The sequence below is a fragment of the Bemisia tabaci genome, chromosome 4, assembly GCF_918797505.1.
Source record: "Bemisia tabaci chromosome 4, PGI_BMITA_v3".
Lineage (NCBI taxonomy): Eukaryota > Metazoa > Arthropoda > Insecta > Hemiptera > Aleyrodidae > Bemisia > Bemisia tabaci.
The window spans coordinates 22404458-22421720 of NC_092796.1; the positions used below are offsets into that span (position 1 = coordinate 22404458).

Consider the following 17263-nt stretch of genomic DNA (forward strand, 5'->3'; position numbering starts at 1 on the left):
AGCGGGCTCAGACAAGCTTTTCCCTTTAAGGTAATAATTTCAACTGATTCTGTATTGATCGCACAAGGTAAAATCACTGACTCTGTTAAAACGAAGATCGCGTCAATGCGCAATAATTTTATAGTCTATGTCAAAGTTACAAAAAAACGAAACGACGTGCTGTCAAAATTACATCGATTTGAAGTGGAAATTTGTGAGGAATTGCAATTCCATAGAAACAACCCCTTACCAAGCCTAATAATTACCTACTTGACGACCGATCATCTATAGCGTTTTCTATCATTTTACTTCGAATTTTTAGGTCTAATTTGAATAATCTTAAAATTTTCAGTCCTCATCAGCCCTACTTTTCTGAACTCGGCAGAGGGAAACCGTGCGAGTGCGAGGCTACGGCTAACAAGCAATTATAATCCGTCAAATTAACGCAGTCTCTCGAAACTTTTCCTCTTTGCCCCGACTCGACCAAAATAATAAATTAAAACAAAAGAGGAAGGCGCCTCTGGAGACGCTAATGAAAAACGCCTATTAATCCACGCGAGGAAACTTGAGCGGAGGGAAGACCCGCCCGCGCGGGCCAGGACCACGGCGATGGAATTGTGGGAAACCGTATTTATGAAGGCGACGGAGAGAAATGAAACTAACTTGGAATGCGGGAGATTGTAACGCACCCATTACGAAAAATTGTCGGTGAGCGTTTAAAACCGGAACGGAAAGGAAACGGAGGATAAAACTAAGGTCCCGCCGTAACTGGATACGTTATTTAACTTCCCAACTTTTAATACATCAAACGCTCTCTCTCGCTCCGACTCCACCGGAACCCTTTCCTTCCCTTTCCCCGCCTTTTATTTTTCATTTTCTTCCGCGCTCCCAAGTCGGAACGGAGGCAGTAAAAAAAATAAGAATAAAATGATAGCATGCAAAGACAAAGCGGGTGGGCGGGAAAAAAAGGAAAAAATCCAATTTTCATTCCAGCTCAATGGCTGGTTTTATTTTCCTTAACCCGTTCGGCTCGGCGGGGTAGTTTCGGGTGGGACGTGAGGTTATGTTGCCCCCGTTGCCCCGGTTAACCGCCTCACCAACTCCGTCTCGCTGGACCGAGAACCGCGCAACGCCCAACGGTAATCCCGAGCAGTTACGCTGTTTTCGCTTAGGACGGCGGGACTCTCATCCCTGTGCCAAGTCTGCTGGCAAAACGCTTCGTTGAGAGATTTATATTCTTTCAACAGTCCCTTCTGCAGCGCAGACGACTCTCGACTCTCTAGCTAGCACGTTTAATTTATACTTTCTTCGAATTGTCCCTTTTCGCCCCCCGCTTCTCCTGGCCCGCCCGCGCCGTGGCTGAGCCCGGCTGGTGCTGCAGAAGGCGATGCATGGCTGCGCTTTCGCCAGACTACCCGCTCCGCGATCCCGCTTTTCATTTATTCGCGTCTGGAGTCCTCTTTGGAACCGCGTTATTGAACCGAACGCACTCCGAAAGTCGGATGCAAGAACCTCTCTGCAGTTCTTGCCTTTATTAATCCTCACTTTTCTGCTCCTCTTCCCGCCAGACACATCGGAGCTTGTCCTCAAATATTTTCGGAAAATGTAGGCTTCGCCCTACTCAACATTTTGCAAAATTCTCAGCCTGAAGTATTTCCGTGCGGTTCTGCGATTGCCACAATGTGCCGGCTCAACTGTGCCGTATGAAGGAAAAACGCCGTAGAAAGATACTAAATTACCTCCACAGTAAAATGCTCATTCTTAAGGAAAATAGTTGAATTTTCTCTTGAAACTTTCAGATGATTTAGATTCGATTGCGATTAAAATTCTCTAAAAATTTGGATGGAATGTAATCACAGATTTATCTGAAAATTCGTATTTTATTAGAGGAAATTTGGCAACGTCTGAAGGCTTATGTGTGTTGTTCCTTCGCACGGCCAGAGTTCCCTTGGAAGCTTTCCGATAGCGTTTGAGCTTCATCGTGTTTGTGTAGGAAAGCCTGCATACCCATCTGGACGAATGGAATATCCTATAGATGTTTACTTATTTGCGAAAGTTTTCTTTTGCTTAGCGGGGCTCACAGCCTGTGGGTAGAGCGCAGTATTACAGGAGTAGCGTTATTGCTCATTGTGTGCTAATACGATACAAAGATCTTTTTCCTAAGAATAATTGCACGATTTGCTAATTATGTTATGTTACAAAATTGGTATTATCTGAGCAACTATCACGGGCAACTAGTCGACTTTGAATGGCCGTGCCATAACTTGACGAAGCAGAAGCGCTTCTAGTATGAAAGTTGCCACTGAGACATCAAGTATCGGCGCAGCGGGTGTTGGAAGGGATGGGGGTGAGAGTGGTGTCCCCCGAGCATGAAAGAAGGGAGACGAAGGGGCCGGAAGGCGACTGAAGATTGTGACAGAAAAAGGCTGTAGTCACTTGGTGCTGACACCTCATCCATCAGTCCCAGATTTGATTTTTTGATACAGTATCAGTCTGCTTTAATCTCACGGCCAGAATAATGCATCAGCTCCGAGTCAACATTCAATCTTCCCGGATTCCCTTTTTTCCATTTCTTGATAATTCCCAACTTTCAGGGGGAAATTTCAATGCACATTTGAATATAATAAAACCACCGGTAAGGTTAGATCACACTTAGAAAAATAAAGGGCCCATGGTGGTCACTCCTTAGATTTGTGATGTGACAGGGAAGTTACAACACGATGAATCATTATGATTCAACTGACCCGCAGAATCAACTCGACTGGATTCCATGTTGCTTTTGCCATATTATGTTTTTCAACAACAAACTGAAATATGTAATTCCCTCGAATTTTCTTGAAATCACAAAAAATATACTCGGAAGCAGAGCTATTCTTGGTTTTCTACTGAAACATAAGAGGAAATTAGCAAGAGTGAAAAGTCGAGCTAATGTTTTCAATTTTTTTTTACTTACACTGGAAAAAAAACTACATTGGTTCTAGAGTCCAGACTCTCAAAAACATCGAAAAGAAAAAATACCCTTGATTCAAGCGGATTTTTGCTTAAATCAAGAACCAAGCCTCTTAATTTGAGCGGATTTCCTTTTGATTTAAGCAAAAATCTGATTGTATCAAGAGTATTATTTCTTGTCAATGTTTTCAAGAGTCTGGACTCTAGATCCAATGTGGTTTTTTTTCCAGTGTATGTTTAAGTTAGTAGTAAGCTACGTGGCACAGTGGTATAAGATTGAAAAATTCCTCCAAATATCATCCTAAGCCAACCCAACCCAACCTAGCCTAACCTAACTTAACCTAACCTAACCTAACCTAACCCAACCCAACCCCTCCCTCCCAACCTAACCCAACCCTTAGTCCTTAGGGTTTAAAGGAGGAATCAAATAGGATGCCGCATTTTTCTCACAAAACAGTTTCACTTCTGGATTCGTGGATTTTAAAAGAGTGAACTAACATTCCCACATTGATTCTAAGGTGTACATAGATTCCCCTCTGTGATTTGTTACTTTTAAAATAGACTGTTCTTTGCTGATAGTTTTCTCAAAGCTAGAGCTCATAGTTTCGTGCGTTTTGCAAAGGAATATCCCTACCAGTGGGAAAACATCGTTTACAACCATGCCAGTAACAACCGTGGAACTCTAATATGATATTACTGTTAGCACAGAATCCATCTTCTTTGAAATTGAGTCCAGGGGGTTTCACTTCCGGACCATTCCCTGCGTGTTGAATTTTTAACTTTTTTTCTGAAGCAACCCATTCCAACCATGAGAGGGCAGAGATACTTTGATTATCGATCATGCGATACCCGTTACGTGGAATTATTCCTATAGAATCGGTCTGCAAGAAGTTTTTTTGGAATGTTTTCATACAACTCGCGACTACAGTTATTGAAGAGAAGGGGTCTACTCCGGTTTCGTCGAGAAATAATTTTCTAAATTTAAGACAAGCCTTTGCTAAAATTTCTACATCGAGTCTGCAATAAAATTCTATTTCCCTCTGAAAATCAAACTCGTAATTCTCTTTAATCTTTTCATCATACCATTTGAGGAACACCTCTCGTTCGGAAGAATTCATATCATCGGGACAGTAGACTTTTTTTGCAGGTAAACATCCTACATATTGCTGATTATCCAGCGTATTAAATAGATGAGGAAAGTATCCTTTTGCTACATTACCCTCGATACACATCATTTTAGGTAATTTGGAGAGAGGGGCTGCGAAAAAATTTAGGCTATCGATAAATTTCAAATTACCGTATTTCACTGTTAGAATTTTAGACCCGTTGTTAATGATGCTGACATTTTTCCACCCTTGTACTGACACCATTTCGTGCAAGCAAAACTGAAAATCGTAACCTTTCCCATTGTGTGCATTCCATATGATTGTTTTACAAAAATCATATTTTGTGAAATTTCAAGTCGGCGAGTGTGTATGCTTTTTTTCTAAATCCAATCCTTTAGATAAAATGAAACATCAATAGAGGGTACGGGATTTACTGTGAGTTATTATAAGTTAATTAAAACACCAGTTTTTTAACGGCTTGAATGTTTAAAACTGGAATCAAATCAGAAACTGATTCCTCACAACTTAAAGTTCAAACCCCTATGATGTGCGATTATCCCGCGGGATACTCTACGTCGCAAGCGAAAACGGTCAGTGTGGAAAGTTTGGTTTTATCGTCCGATTTCCTATCATCACTGTCCCAATTTTGGGGTAATAAAGCAGACCAAGGAAAGAGGCCGAAAAGAAACGACGAGAACACAGGGAGGGAGTCTCGTAAAATTAGGCTTAATAAATGGGGCGTGTTTGTGCTATACAAGAAAAGGGACTTTCGTGTGATCACTTGCGTAAAAATCCAATTGCTCCTGGTTGTGAGAGTAAACGGGGTCGAGGAGGGAGTTCAGCGAGGGATAAAAAAGGAAAGGGATACGAAACCATCGATACAATTTTATGGTAAGTCGATAATTCAATTGACGGAAGTGATCCACGGCTCCTCTTCCATCTCGAAGCTGCCAAATTTAGTGCAACTGGATTACATTTTGCAATGCGGATTCACTACTTCTGGCCTATTTTAGAGACAACATACATGCCATTGGTTTCCCTATGCAGATGTGTGCTTTTGTGGAAGAGCCAGAGATAGTGGTTCCTCAGTGCAAAATGTAATCCAACTGAGGGCTTCAGCTGAGTCTAGAGTTGGAATGTTTCAGAAACATTGCACTCCAGGTCTCACATGACGTGAAAGTTATTTCCGAGGATCAATGTTTCTTTTCTCAGAGCAGATCACACGAGAAACGTATTGAACAATCTGTGCAGCGAGCAAATTCATTAATTTAGCTTTCCAAACTGCTCGATTAATATTCTAAAATTATCAGTTCTAAAATTAAGGGTGGAGATATGAAACAAATCGCTCATCGATCACAATGTGGCAAAAATATTTTAAATTCCCCGAAATTAATTTTTCCCACACATTTATACATTTTGAAAAGCCAGTACAAAGTCACACGAATATTTTGTCTTTATTTGAGTAACATTTAGATAGGCAACCAGTTACCTCTTTAAAATCAAGGTTGCACTCGGAGGTTCAGTGAGTGCACAGTTGAAAATTTTCGTGCCTAATATTACTCTGTGTTACTTTTTGGTGTCAGATCAACCCGGAGAACTTGGTTGCTCAATACAATTTTGTGTCATATCGACCAAAAAGTTAGGTTACTCTGAGACATTGGGGCATGAGGGAAGTGTCATGCGAGACTTATATACTCTTGTTATCTTACCAACACTTAGAGGTTGTGTGTATTGCGAGTGACAAGCGCATTGGATTACCATCAAAGCAATCTAGGTTTAATCACGATGGCTGCCGCGTAAATCTTAACGAGGTCACATATTTTTGACACCAAGACTCGGCCCTTTTTACCCAAATATTTGGTCGAATTGACACAGGGAAGACTAACACACACAAATTAACCAACAGCTTGTGTTATTCCGTGTTTTACTTCCCATATTAACACAAAATGTTGGATACTTTTTCTTACTGTGTATTGATCGATAATTGGTGATTTCTGATTCCATCAGTCTCTATACATTGCATTCAAATTGATCTTGCCGATCCAATGTAAAATTTTCACCTTAGATCCCCTACTAGCAGTCGATTTTTGAATTTTTAGGCACACTCAACGGAAACTGCGCGAAATTTTTGACGAGACAGAGTATCTTGCAGTGCTTCAATTTTCAGCCGGTTAGAGGTTCATTTTGGACGAGTCTCCAGAAAGGGTCAGGAATTGTTTCGCTGATCCTTGAAAGGTGAAGAAACAAAACTTAGTTCTCACGACCCCTGAAACGGCGTCTTTGTAAGACTGGCTCCAGTTTTTACAGCGCGAGAGAAAAACGACACTTGACAAGTACTGCCGTGCTAAGGAAAAACTCCTTATGAGCCTTCAGACGTTGCCAAGATTCCTTCGATAAAAACTGAATTTTTAGGGAAAATTGTGAGTACTTTTTTCCAAAATTTTCAGACAATTTTGTACACATTTTAATTTAAAACGTCTGAAATTGTCAAAGGAAAATGTGCATGAATGTCGTCAAAAATACATATTTTATCAAGGGAAATTCAGCAACTCTGGAAAGTTCATACGGCGTTTTTCCTCAGCACAGTAGAGTAGGTACCTACTTCCTTGTTTCCATCTAGTCCACCGCGAGAAAGCGCAATACGAGGAGACGGACTCGTCGGGGAAATTAGAGTCCCTTGATACTGAGAGTCAAGACAATGTGAATCCATTTCTGATTGGTTCCCGTATTTTAGGCCTTCACAGTGTCACAAACGGGAATAAAGATTACATTTTCACCGATTGCAAGATTATAATCTGAAATGGACCGGGGAATTACGGGTTCGGCAAGGAACAAACGGAATGAGAGAAGGAACGGAGAAAGGAATTTGAGAATGGGCCGATCAAAGATTACAAAGAACGTTCAATTTCTGTAATCTTTATTCCCGTTTGTGACTCCATGAGGGGGTGTTGTCTTCACTGGAAAAAAAAGAATCTTAAATTTGCCGCCAAGAAGTATTTCTTCTTGAATCAAGAATTTTTCTGGTTAATATAAGCTACTTTTTTGCTTGTCCCAAGCCTCATTTGTCTTGTATCAAGAAAAAGTCAGCTTAAAGCAAGATAAAAAAAATTCTTGGCGGCAAATTCAAGAATCATCATGCTTAATCCAAGCTACTTTTTTTCCCAGTGTTGACTCTCAGTATAAAGGGACTCGTCGGGGAAATCTGGCAGCTTGTTTACATCCCCTTGTCCGACGCCGGGGTCAAGTGGTCGTCGAGCCGGACACCGAAACGAGAGGTCATAACTCAGCGCCGGACACTCCACCACGTCTTGACCCCAAGCCCGAGCCGGTACACTGATCTTATTGACTCCGATCATCTACGCGAGGCGATGAAATATCAACTTTCAACGGGGCCGCCCGGGAGGGGACTCCAACTTTCATTTTTAATCAATCGGAGGAAATAGGAGCGCGGGGGAAGTTTCCTCGTCGCATAAACTGCCTCGGTTCGCTACCACTATTCTTACCTCCCGATCATTTTTATTGCCTTAATTTTTTATCCCGCTCTCTCCCCTCCCCGCCCCGCCCGTCGTCGCCTCGACTCGCGTGTTTTTCCCCGAAATCGGGCTTTTTTCGGCTCCCAACGCGTACGGGCTCTTCGTCATTTTTACGACGCGACTTTACGAACATGTAGCTGCTTTTTGACGAGGGACTTTTCGGGTAGCTATAGTGACTAAAAAAACAACAAAAGGAATGTGCAGCACCGTTAGGCTGCGAAAGAGCGCCACAGAAGCGTTTAGTTAATAGATTTTGGTGTGGGAAAAATTCATTCCCAAAAATGAACACTGGAATAAAAAACACATTGGATCTAGAGTCCAGACTCTTGAAAACATCGACAAGAAAAAATACTCTTGATTCAATCGGATTTAAGCTTAAATCAAGAACCAAGCCTCTTAATTTGAGCGGATTTCCTTTTGATTTAAGCTTAAATCTGATTGAATCAAGAGTCCTTTTTCTCGTCAATGTTTTCAAGAGTATGGACTCTAGATCCAATGTGTTTTTTTTTTCCAGTAAAGGGGAAAATCTATTATCAGACATTCTGCCTTAAAATTCCACTCATTTTTAATTGGGGGATAAAATTCCTTAGTGAAAAAACTTACGTTGCAAAATAACTGATGTTTGCAATGAAGAAATTATGAGCAATCCGTAAAATCTCCGAGTCCTCGTTTTTTTTTCGGGCGTTTAATGGTAAATTGTCGATGCGTTGTTTTGGAGCAATTTTAATCTAATCTCTTCCCGCATTGATCTTTTAATGGTGAACAAACTGAAGCACAGGGAAGGCATATTTTCAGAGTGGTTTTTCAATTTTGAAGACAGGTATCAAGGTAATCAAGGAGAGAAAAATTCAAAAAGCTATCTTTTTATAAGTAAAAACGACCCAGTCTAGGAAAACTGTTACTTTCTACGGTACCTTTGCGATCGCTCTTGCATACTTTTACCTTAAGATTTGATAAGACTGCTAACTATCTACTTTTGTGAGGACGCAATAATTTGCAAATAGTTCAGGTTCACTTCAAATAATATGGACGTGTAGTAATATATTTAAGTAATGAAACGTGTTCAATAAATGCATTAACCAGAAAAAAAGGAGAGACAAATGACAAGAAAAATTTCGGGGGAGAAAATTGAATGATGCTATTTCCTGAGAGTTGGCAAAGATAGGGAGGTATCGCCATGAACAGGGCACAGAGTCGGAAGGAATTTGAATAAGGAGAAAATTAATAATTACGAGGGCGGTGGCACTGCGAGGGGTGGTGGTTACGGCGGGGGAAGTTCGGGGTATTTGACACTGTGGCATCTGTTCGGATGCGAAGGGGTTGGAGCTGGAAGTTCACGGGAGTAATTATTGATGTTGTCAAGCAAAGACACCACCCCTTTGAAAACCGTCTTGAACACAAAGGTGAGGGCATTAGCCCTATGATTAACACCTCCGACCTCCAATTCCCTGTTGACAGACTGAAATTTAAACTTAGATTCGTTCAAAAATCCAATATTTTTTATTATAACAATGAAAATTAGACAATTTTTAATGTTCATCTTCTATTATACGAAAAGCTCCCGAAAAATTAAAGTTTGATTTTATTATGAAATCCAATTGGAAGCGCTTTTCTTCGACCATCCTCAGTGCCGAAGTCAGGAATTTTGAAGGGAGCTTTTTCCGTACTGGGAGGGGCTATGAAGATCTAAAAATTTTCGAGAATCGAGGTTGGGTATTGCTATTTTGTAAAAAAAAAAAAAAAAAAAATAATTGAAATAGATCAATTAGACCGCTAAAAAAATTGCCAAGAGATGTACATTAAATTATACTAAAAATTAGAGCAACATTGGTTTTTTGAAGAAGGAAATACTTTGTAGGTATTCATCCAATGCCAGGCCACCCCTGCTATGGAAGGGAAACCAACTTTCCTTCCAAAAAAAAATTTCCAATCCATTGATACAATTTTGGCTTTGGATTATCACGACGCAAAATTATGACATTACCGTAACATGACAGAGTGCGTCAGGCGTACAAAGTCTATCTACTGGTATATGTATAGAATAGAGTCTAAATGTTCTGTTCAGATCGTTGTTAGTTTTTTAATGGAAATAATGGAACCCTCCTTGTCAAAATAAGATACCAGGTACACGTTCCTTCCTTTTGCGACCTTGTTCGGAAGAAGTAATTCAAATATCATCCGCCTAGTGCAGAGATATCGCTATTTGGGCCTCTTCGGATCTACTTTTGCCTAACCTACAAAATGAAGGCGCAACCTTCAATATCTAATATTTGTTAATTTATTTTTTGTGTTCACAGAGTCCCAGAGCACCAGGTTCACGGCACAACAATTATTCTTAAAGAGTTTTGCCAGACCACACCAAAGGAGCAGTTGAACATAACAACGCCAAGCGGCTACATTGAGATCACATTCATTGTACCTTGCTTTTGTTTTGTAGGAATGCCTTTATACAGTCTCCTAAGTCCATATAGACCTCTTTAAAATGTCCTCTTAGGTAAAAATTATAATTTACTTACCTCATGAAAAGAAGTCGCAACTGCGTTTTTCGATATTTAATCATTTCACGAATAGTACCACAACTGCGATTATTGTGGATCGAACATTGCCAAGCTCAGAGGCTTATCTTCCTTCTTTTTTTATAATGCATCAAATTGGACATCAAATCGACGGACCACCCGATGGTTCTCATGTTATACCAAGAATAGCTCCAAAAATGAATGGTTAACATCATTCACCATCAGATCAGTATAAATTTTGATCCATATTTTCCCCTCATAGTTCCCCGGCGCTTTATGCCGTCATGGCAACCTCAGTGGCAAATTAAACCCAGTCACTAACAAATACGAGAGAAAGATGGAAGGGAGGGAACGCTCGCCATACTTGCGGCTCCTGGAAGGGCTCGATAAAATGTTATCCGATTATAGGTTTGGTTCTCGTTAAGAAGCAAGTTTTAATCCTGTCATATTCATCCGGCACGCGCAAACCCAGAAAATATCATCCACAGAGCCACACTGTTTCAGGCTGAGGCTCAATGTCGTGAATATAACTGTGTATCCATGAAAAGATCAGTTTGTAAGTTTGACGTACTAACTCTAAATAGCATGCAATGGGCTAAGGCAATTGGAAATGCTCATAAAAATCCTTGTGGAAGATTAGGATGACTCCGCGTTTCCCGAAATTACAAGACACGCATCGCCATACGTCAGGAAATTGCGATTTGAGTACGAATTCAGAAAATTGAATGGTTTGAACCCAGGGTCTCCAGAGTCCCCCATAAAGTAAATCATTAGTTGGTAGTATGGGCCTGATGCAAACTTCAGCTGGGGCAAAAGGATGACTGGACTCCTGAAAAAGACTAAAACTACTAAAGAAGACTTCTACTGGAAAATAGCTCAAAAATCAAGATTAGTGCATCGTAAAAGTCTAAAATATGCGCTGAAAATATTGTGCGAAAGGGATGGATGGAACAACTCCTCTTACGAAATGTACACCTGCGTCGTAGTATCGTTTTGGAGGCGGGAAGCTAAGGAAAAACTCATATTCCTTACACAGACTGTGAAATTAGAAAAATATTTCAGACTTTTTCAATGCGTTCATCGTAAGCTTTGAGCCATTTGCTGTAAGTAACAACCCTTCTTTATGTTCTGGATTAAGTGGGTCGAATTAAGCAAACAGGAACCAGCGCGATTACAGTGTTTTCAAAATTGTGCAACTTCTCCTTTTCTACTAAAAATACTTAATTTATGTGCAGTATAAAAATTTACACATTATTATCCTTTAAAATTAACAATTATTCGGTGGGAAGACAAAACTATTTGCTATTCTGTGAGATTTTTTAGATAATTATCAAGAGGCAACTCCTTTACGACACTGTAATTGCGCTGGTTCCTTTTTGCTAAATTTGATCCAAGTTTGCAACAGACCCATAGCAACGACTAATGATGTACTTCATGGGGGATTTTTGTGACCCTGGGTTCATACGATTAAAGTTGACTCGTGAAAAAGTACTTACATCGTAAATCCCCGACGGACGGCGCACACTGGACAGAGTCAAAAAAAGAAGTCAGACAAAATCTGGAAATTTTGAAAGCTAATATTTTCAAAAATATGAGACAAAAAAGTTTCAGAGCGGTTTCATCAGTTTTTTCGTGAAATTTCCTCTCAGAAAAACCCTTTGAAATTGAATTCGTGACAAAATAAACTTACAAATTTGAAACTTTAGCCGAAAATTTCATGTCCAACTTCTTGCATTATAGCTCTACAGTGCGGCGTTGTGTGTCTTGTAATTTCGGGAAGTGCGGAGTCCTTTTAATCCGCCACAAGAATTTTTCCAAGGAATTTCCAATTGCTAGCGACTGGTTTGTTGGGTTAATATTTCAACTGCATGTCGAGACTACCCAATCCACGTCTTTCACCGTAAGTTCCGGAGTCGACTCGAGACTTTGCATGGTTACAAATTGACCATCTTATTTAATTTGAAAGTTCCCAAGTCGTAAATGAAGAATCGCGGTAAATATTGGATGTATAAGTGTGTCGGTCTTGTCTGAGCCGTAGGGGCGGCGCGAGAGGGGGTGGCGATGGAGGCTGCTACCCCTTCGAGTCGATGACTCCAAGTTGCACATCTAATCCATCACACGCCATTATTAATTAAAGCTTCTTCTAACGAAGTATACCTCTCCACCGCGTTCGCCGAAAGACGGATTTGCTCTGGGAATTTCCACCGATCATGCCTCCCCAGGTTGCCAGTTAACGTTAACGCCGCCTTTAATCCTTGAACCGCTTTGAATGCTCAAGTTCAGCCGGCCGATTGTTGAAATCTTGTGTTTGTCGATTACCCTAGACAAAACTATGGAGTAATCGAGTTATGTAATTGGTCGACTTTATCAATATCTTCTGTGTGTGATATCTTGGCGCGCACGTTCTCTTCAAATTTTTGAAATTTGACCCAAGTTAATATTCGATACAATTTTGAATTTTTCGATTCAAAATGTTTACATTTTATCAAAATTGGCTTTACATGTGTCCTGAGCCAATATCTAGGGTTTTTACAGCTATGGGCAAATAAAAACCTATAAATGAGCCCGCTTTCTTCCATTTTTTTTTTTAAGCGCACGCTCCAAGAGTTGGTCCGCGTAGCGGCCAGAGGAGATGGCTCCCTGGTATGAATGTAAGACCATAAAAATGAGATGGAGAGGCAGAAAACTGACCCGGCAAGGAAATTCCGTCGAGGTGGGAACGGAGCGAGGAAAGGCGCGCCGGCTCGCTCAAGTTCAAAATTGAGAATTAATCTGAATAATGTATAATACTTCCGCTTGTTATGAAGCATCAAACAGATTGGTGTTAGGTTAATGAATGCAAATTTCGTTGAAAGAGGGCAAAGCAAACAGAGTGCGTCTTGGCTGCCTCGGCACTCCCCTGCCCCCCATCATCCCCCCACCCTTGCGGGGAGGGAAAACCCGGGAGCAGATCAAATATCCCCGACTTACCTATAAGAAAGCGGCAGGGCCGTGGGTTCAGACGCATCTGTGCAGTATCGACCCCTTAAGTCCGTCTTAGAGAAGCTGCCATTCAACTTCATTTGAATGGACATCTGTGTCTGCCCCCCTCCCCCCACCCCACCACCCACACAACCCCAACCCCCTGGCCGCTGCACGGCTCTTTTTTCCACGAATTTTTTGCCCTCAGACATTTCCATGCATGCTCCGACTTCTGAAACTTTTCCGTAACTCTTCAAATCAACATCCTTTCCTCGTAACTTCGTTTTCAAGCCTTCATCCCAATTTCTCGGCCGCCGCCGCGCCGGGGGAAAGTGAGGATGAGTGGGAATTCCGCCCCTGCCGAATGAAGAGATACCCACGCGGGAGGGCCAATGCCTTACAGCGTTTTCCACCCGTTTCCATTAGACTCTCGAATCCTATGGGACACGGTCAGTGGCGGTAACCTGCTTAAGTGCTTACAGCCATTATTTTTGTTAAGGTTAGGCACCATAGTAGACATCTTAACACTACATAGCTAAACATCTGAACATTATTAAAACCTATATTTTTATGAAAGTAAACGAGTGATTAAATGGAAAAACAATTAATGTTACCAAAGAGCAAATAATAAAAAATATTGGTGCTATAAAATGTATTTTAAAATTTCAATTGTATTTATATTTGTTTGTGAGCAAAAAGGGTTTTAGTGGGGGACTAATTAGTGCGATTAAAGAATTTTATGATAGGGCTTTTTCCTAGGGTTAAATCACATGGGGAGGTATCGTTGGGGTTTTTAATTACTAAGGGACTTAGACAAGGATGTTGTTTGTCGCCATCCATATTCAAAGTGTACCAAAAATTTTCGTGTGTATCAGTGTAAACAGTTGTAACATTTCCTGTTGGACTTGATAGAAATTCTAATGTTGTTCCAGGCGGAGGAGGATGAGACCTACTCTCTGTACCAAATGTTTGAACCTGGCTTCTCGTCAACACCAGAGAGCCAGGGACCAGCACCCTTCGAGCCCCCAGCTGAAGGTAATCTTTCAACATTTTAAGAATTTAGAAAGGAAGCAGAAGACTGACTCAAATTAAAATAAAATGCATCAAAATTTTAGGAGGGGGGGGGGGGAGTACCGACTCTTGAGATCCCCTGTGGAGTACAAATTCTTTTACTGGCGAGAGAACTATTTCAATCCTGAAAGATCCCCTGTAGAGTACAAGTTCTTTTACTGGCGGGACAACTATTTCAATCCTGAGAGGATTGACCTTTGCTATCTTGTTTCTCTCTCTTTTTTTTTTCAAATTTTCCACTGAATTGGATGCTTTCAATAGCAGCAACAAAATTATAAAATTCAAATTTTCTATCATATCCTTTCGGTTTTCCAATTCAATCAATGGAAGATATTTTTCGCTCATTCTTCCTCTAAATTAGATTTGATGATTATTCCCTACTTATCTTAACATACTTCTTGATGTAGTTACAGACTTCCGAAGTTTGCACGGGGCTTGGTCCCGCCTTGTCCTAAAACAAATAAGGCAGCTGGCATCACCGGTGCAATACCGCATCCAGAATAGATTTCAGATTGAAGTGTCAGCTGCAGTAAGTTTTATGCTTTACTTAAAAATTAACATAAAGTTGATTGATAATGCTTCTGAACTTAAAAAGAAGAAAACAACGTTAATGATGCCTTGAGCGTACTTAATGAAGCGGTGGACTCGATTGAATTTACGATGAGGGTAAAAAAAGAAACGAAAACTGGATGATTCGTCCAAAAAGTATGAATTTTCAAAAGTTTCAACTTCCGAAAATGGCAACATTATTTTTCTGTGGTGTTTGGAAAAAATAAGCTCTTCAAAAAATGAACAGTATATGGACGGTGAAACGACCAGACTACGCGTGAGAGAAAATTCCAGATTTCAGAAGTATGCAGATGAGCCAATCGTGCCATTACTGAAAAATGTTAAATAATGACAAATATTACAAGGTGGGGGGGGGGGGAGTTAGAGGTAAGTTGTTGTGATCTGGAGTTCTCATAAGTAAAATGAATTTGAAAATTTATATGAGCCCACGGCCACCCCCACCAGGCGATGCCCCTCCCCTTGCCTTGTTTCTAACCAATAAGATCCTCCTTCAAATTATGGTGATTCACTAAGACTCACTTATTTTATTTCACAATTTTTCGTGCCTATATTGCTTTCAAAATTTCTTCTCTTAATGTAATTTAGTTCTTTACCTACTTTAGTGAGCAAGTTAATTGAGTACTTACCTCTTCAGTTAGTTGAAGTTGACTTTCAAATTTTGTCAATCTTAAGACTATTATTTCATGAGGTTTTTTTGGAGAGGGGGGGGGGGGTTGCTCTTCAATTTGAAGTTTTTCCTATAGGCTAAAAGCAACTTTGTGCTGTGCTGCATCTGCCAAGAGAATTATCCTGGCATCGCGTGCAGGCTCTAGTCCAGGCATTCTGGCGGCAGTGGGCAGCAGAATATTTACGCAGCCTGGCCCCAAGGTCAGAGTGGCGCGACCTAGCTCCCCTACTAAAGGTCGGCCAACTGGTACTAGTTCACGAGCCACTTTGCCACCCGATGCAATGGCCCATGGGCCGCATCACCCAAGTATATCCCCGTGACGATGGGCAGGTGCGCGTCGCTTCTGTCCGCACCTCGACTGGGCAGATTCGACGCCCCGCAGTAAAACTCTTTCCTCTACCAGAGGAGTAATCGCTTCTTTTTGTCTGGTTCTTGCAGATTCAGCAAGTCGTCCAATGACTTGTCACCCAGTGACTTCATCGAAATCTGCCCCTCACCAATTCAGGAACCTGCGGCCCCCGTAGCCCGTCTTCCGGCCAACCCAACGCAACCCGACCCAGCTCTGGTCCGATTTATGAGGGAGAACTGGAGCTCCTTCAGAGAAGAGATTCATAACTCGGGACTCTTGATGCCGCCCGACGGACAGGACCTCACCGCTCGGAGGAGGCATCGTTCCCGGGCGCCCACCACCCGCTCTTCCCGGCACCCTCCACGCCCTCTGGCCGCCGGCCAGCATCAAGGGATCAGAGACGCCCCAGAGACGCCGACCGCCCAGCTCAAGCGCCACCCCGGCAGCGCCGTTTCCCGCCGCCGACCGCCACCGTTTCCCGCCGCCATCCAGCCGGGCCCAACCTGGCCATTCCAGCGGCAACCCCCTTCCTGCCGCTCCCGCTCCTCCAGTCGCGGCCATCCGACCGGTGCCCCGCTCGCCGCCTGCAGCTTCAGCCAGCCAGGAGGAGCCCCAGCAGCAGACCTCCATCTTCTCGCCAGTGACCGCGGAGGAGTTAGCGGAGCTTTCGCCAACCCCTGCGCCGGAGTTCACGCTGGAAGAGGAGAGATCTCCTAATGGGGTTCAACCTGTTCCAGTCGCCAAGGCCACCCACCCCACCCAGGCCAAACCCACAGCCGCTTTTGGCCCACCGCCAAGAAGAAGGCACGGAGATGGTAGACCTCAACGCCCCAACGCCGGCTCCCCATCCATCTCCCGATGCCGTGCCTACGGTGCCACTTCCACCTGCCCGCCCACGCACCCGAAGAACTCCCGAAGGATGCTGGCACTCAAACAGAACAGATCGGGAGCTGATTCTTGGCGCACTCCCGTCGTGGCTGCGCGAGCTCATTGGGCGCAGGGAAGCCCGATCGTCTTCACGGGCTCTCCAGCACTCTGCACCCCACGCCAGCGGTCGCTCTGGCAGACAACCCAACCAACCTGCCCCTCAGCGATCTAACCAGGGAGGAAGGTCCCGCCGACCCAAGCAGCCGAAGCAGCCAAGATCCCCGAAGCATCCGAGGACGCCGCGTTCCCCCGGACGCCGCCACACTTGGCACCACGGCCGTGGACGCCCGCAGTTCTGAGCCCCTCTCAGCATTGTCTTTCATAATTTGCATTTGTGACTTCTCGTAATTGTACTTACGAACTGTATTTGTATTGTATTTGTATTGTATTGTATTGTATTGTATTTGTGTTGTATTGTATTTGTATTGTATATGTATTGTATTTGTAATCGTATTGTATTTGTATTGTATTTGTATTGTATTTGTATTGTATTTGTATTGTATTTGTACTGTTTTTTGTAAATATCACTAATATCATTGTTCTCAGCAAATTCTAATTTTTTTCTTATTTTTCTTTTTATGATGAGCATATATGTGCGCGCAGGCACGTGATTTCAAGCGCGCAGGACGCGGAGA

General features: G+C 42.3%; 1 protein-coding gene across 1 annotated transcript; it reads left to right on the top strand.

Annotated features, from left to right (window-relative positions):
• Positions 1-8322: 8322 nt before the first annotated feature.
• On the top strand, positions 8323-17012 carry LOC109037081 (uncharacterized). Its single transcript, XM_072299076.1, has 6 exons — positions 8323-8387; positions 9865-9982; positions 13977-14079; positions 14523-14644; positions 15491-15552; positions 15999-17012. Exons 1-6 carry the CDS (start codon positions 8323-8325, stop codon positions 16798-16800), a joined length of 1272 nt encoding a protein of 423 aa, XP_072155177.1. The 3' UTR covers positions 16801-17012.
• The last annotated feature ends 251 nt before the right edge of the window (positions 17013-17263 follow it).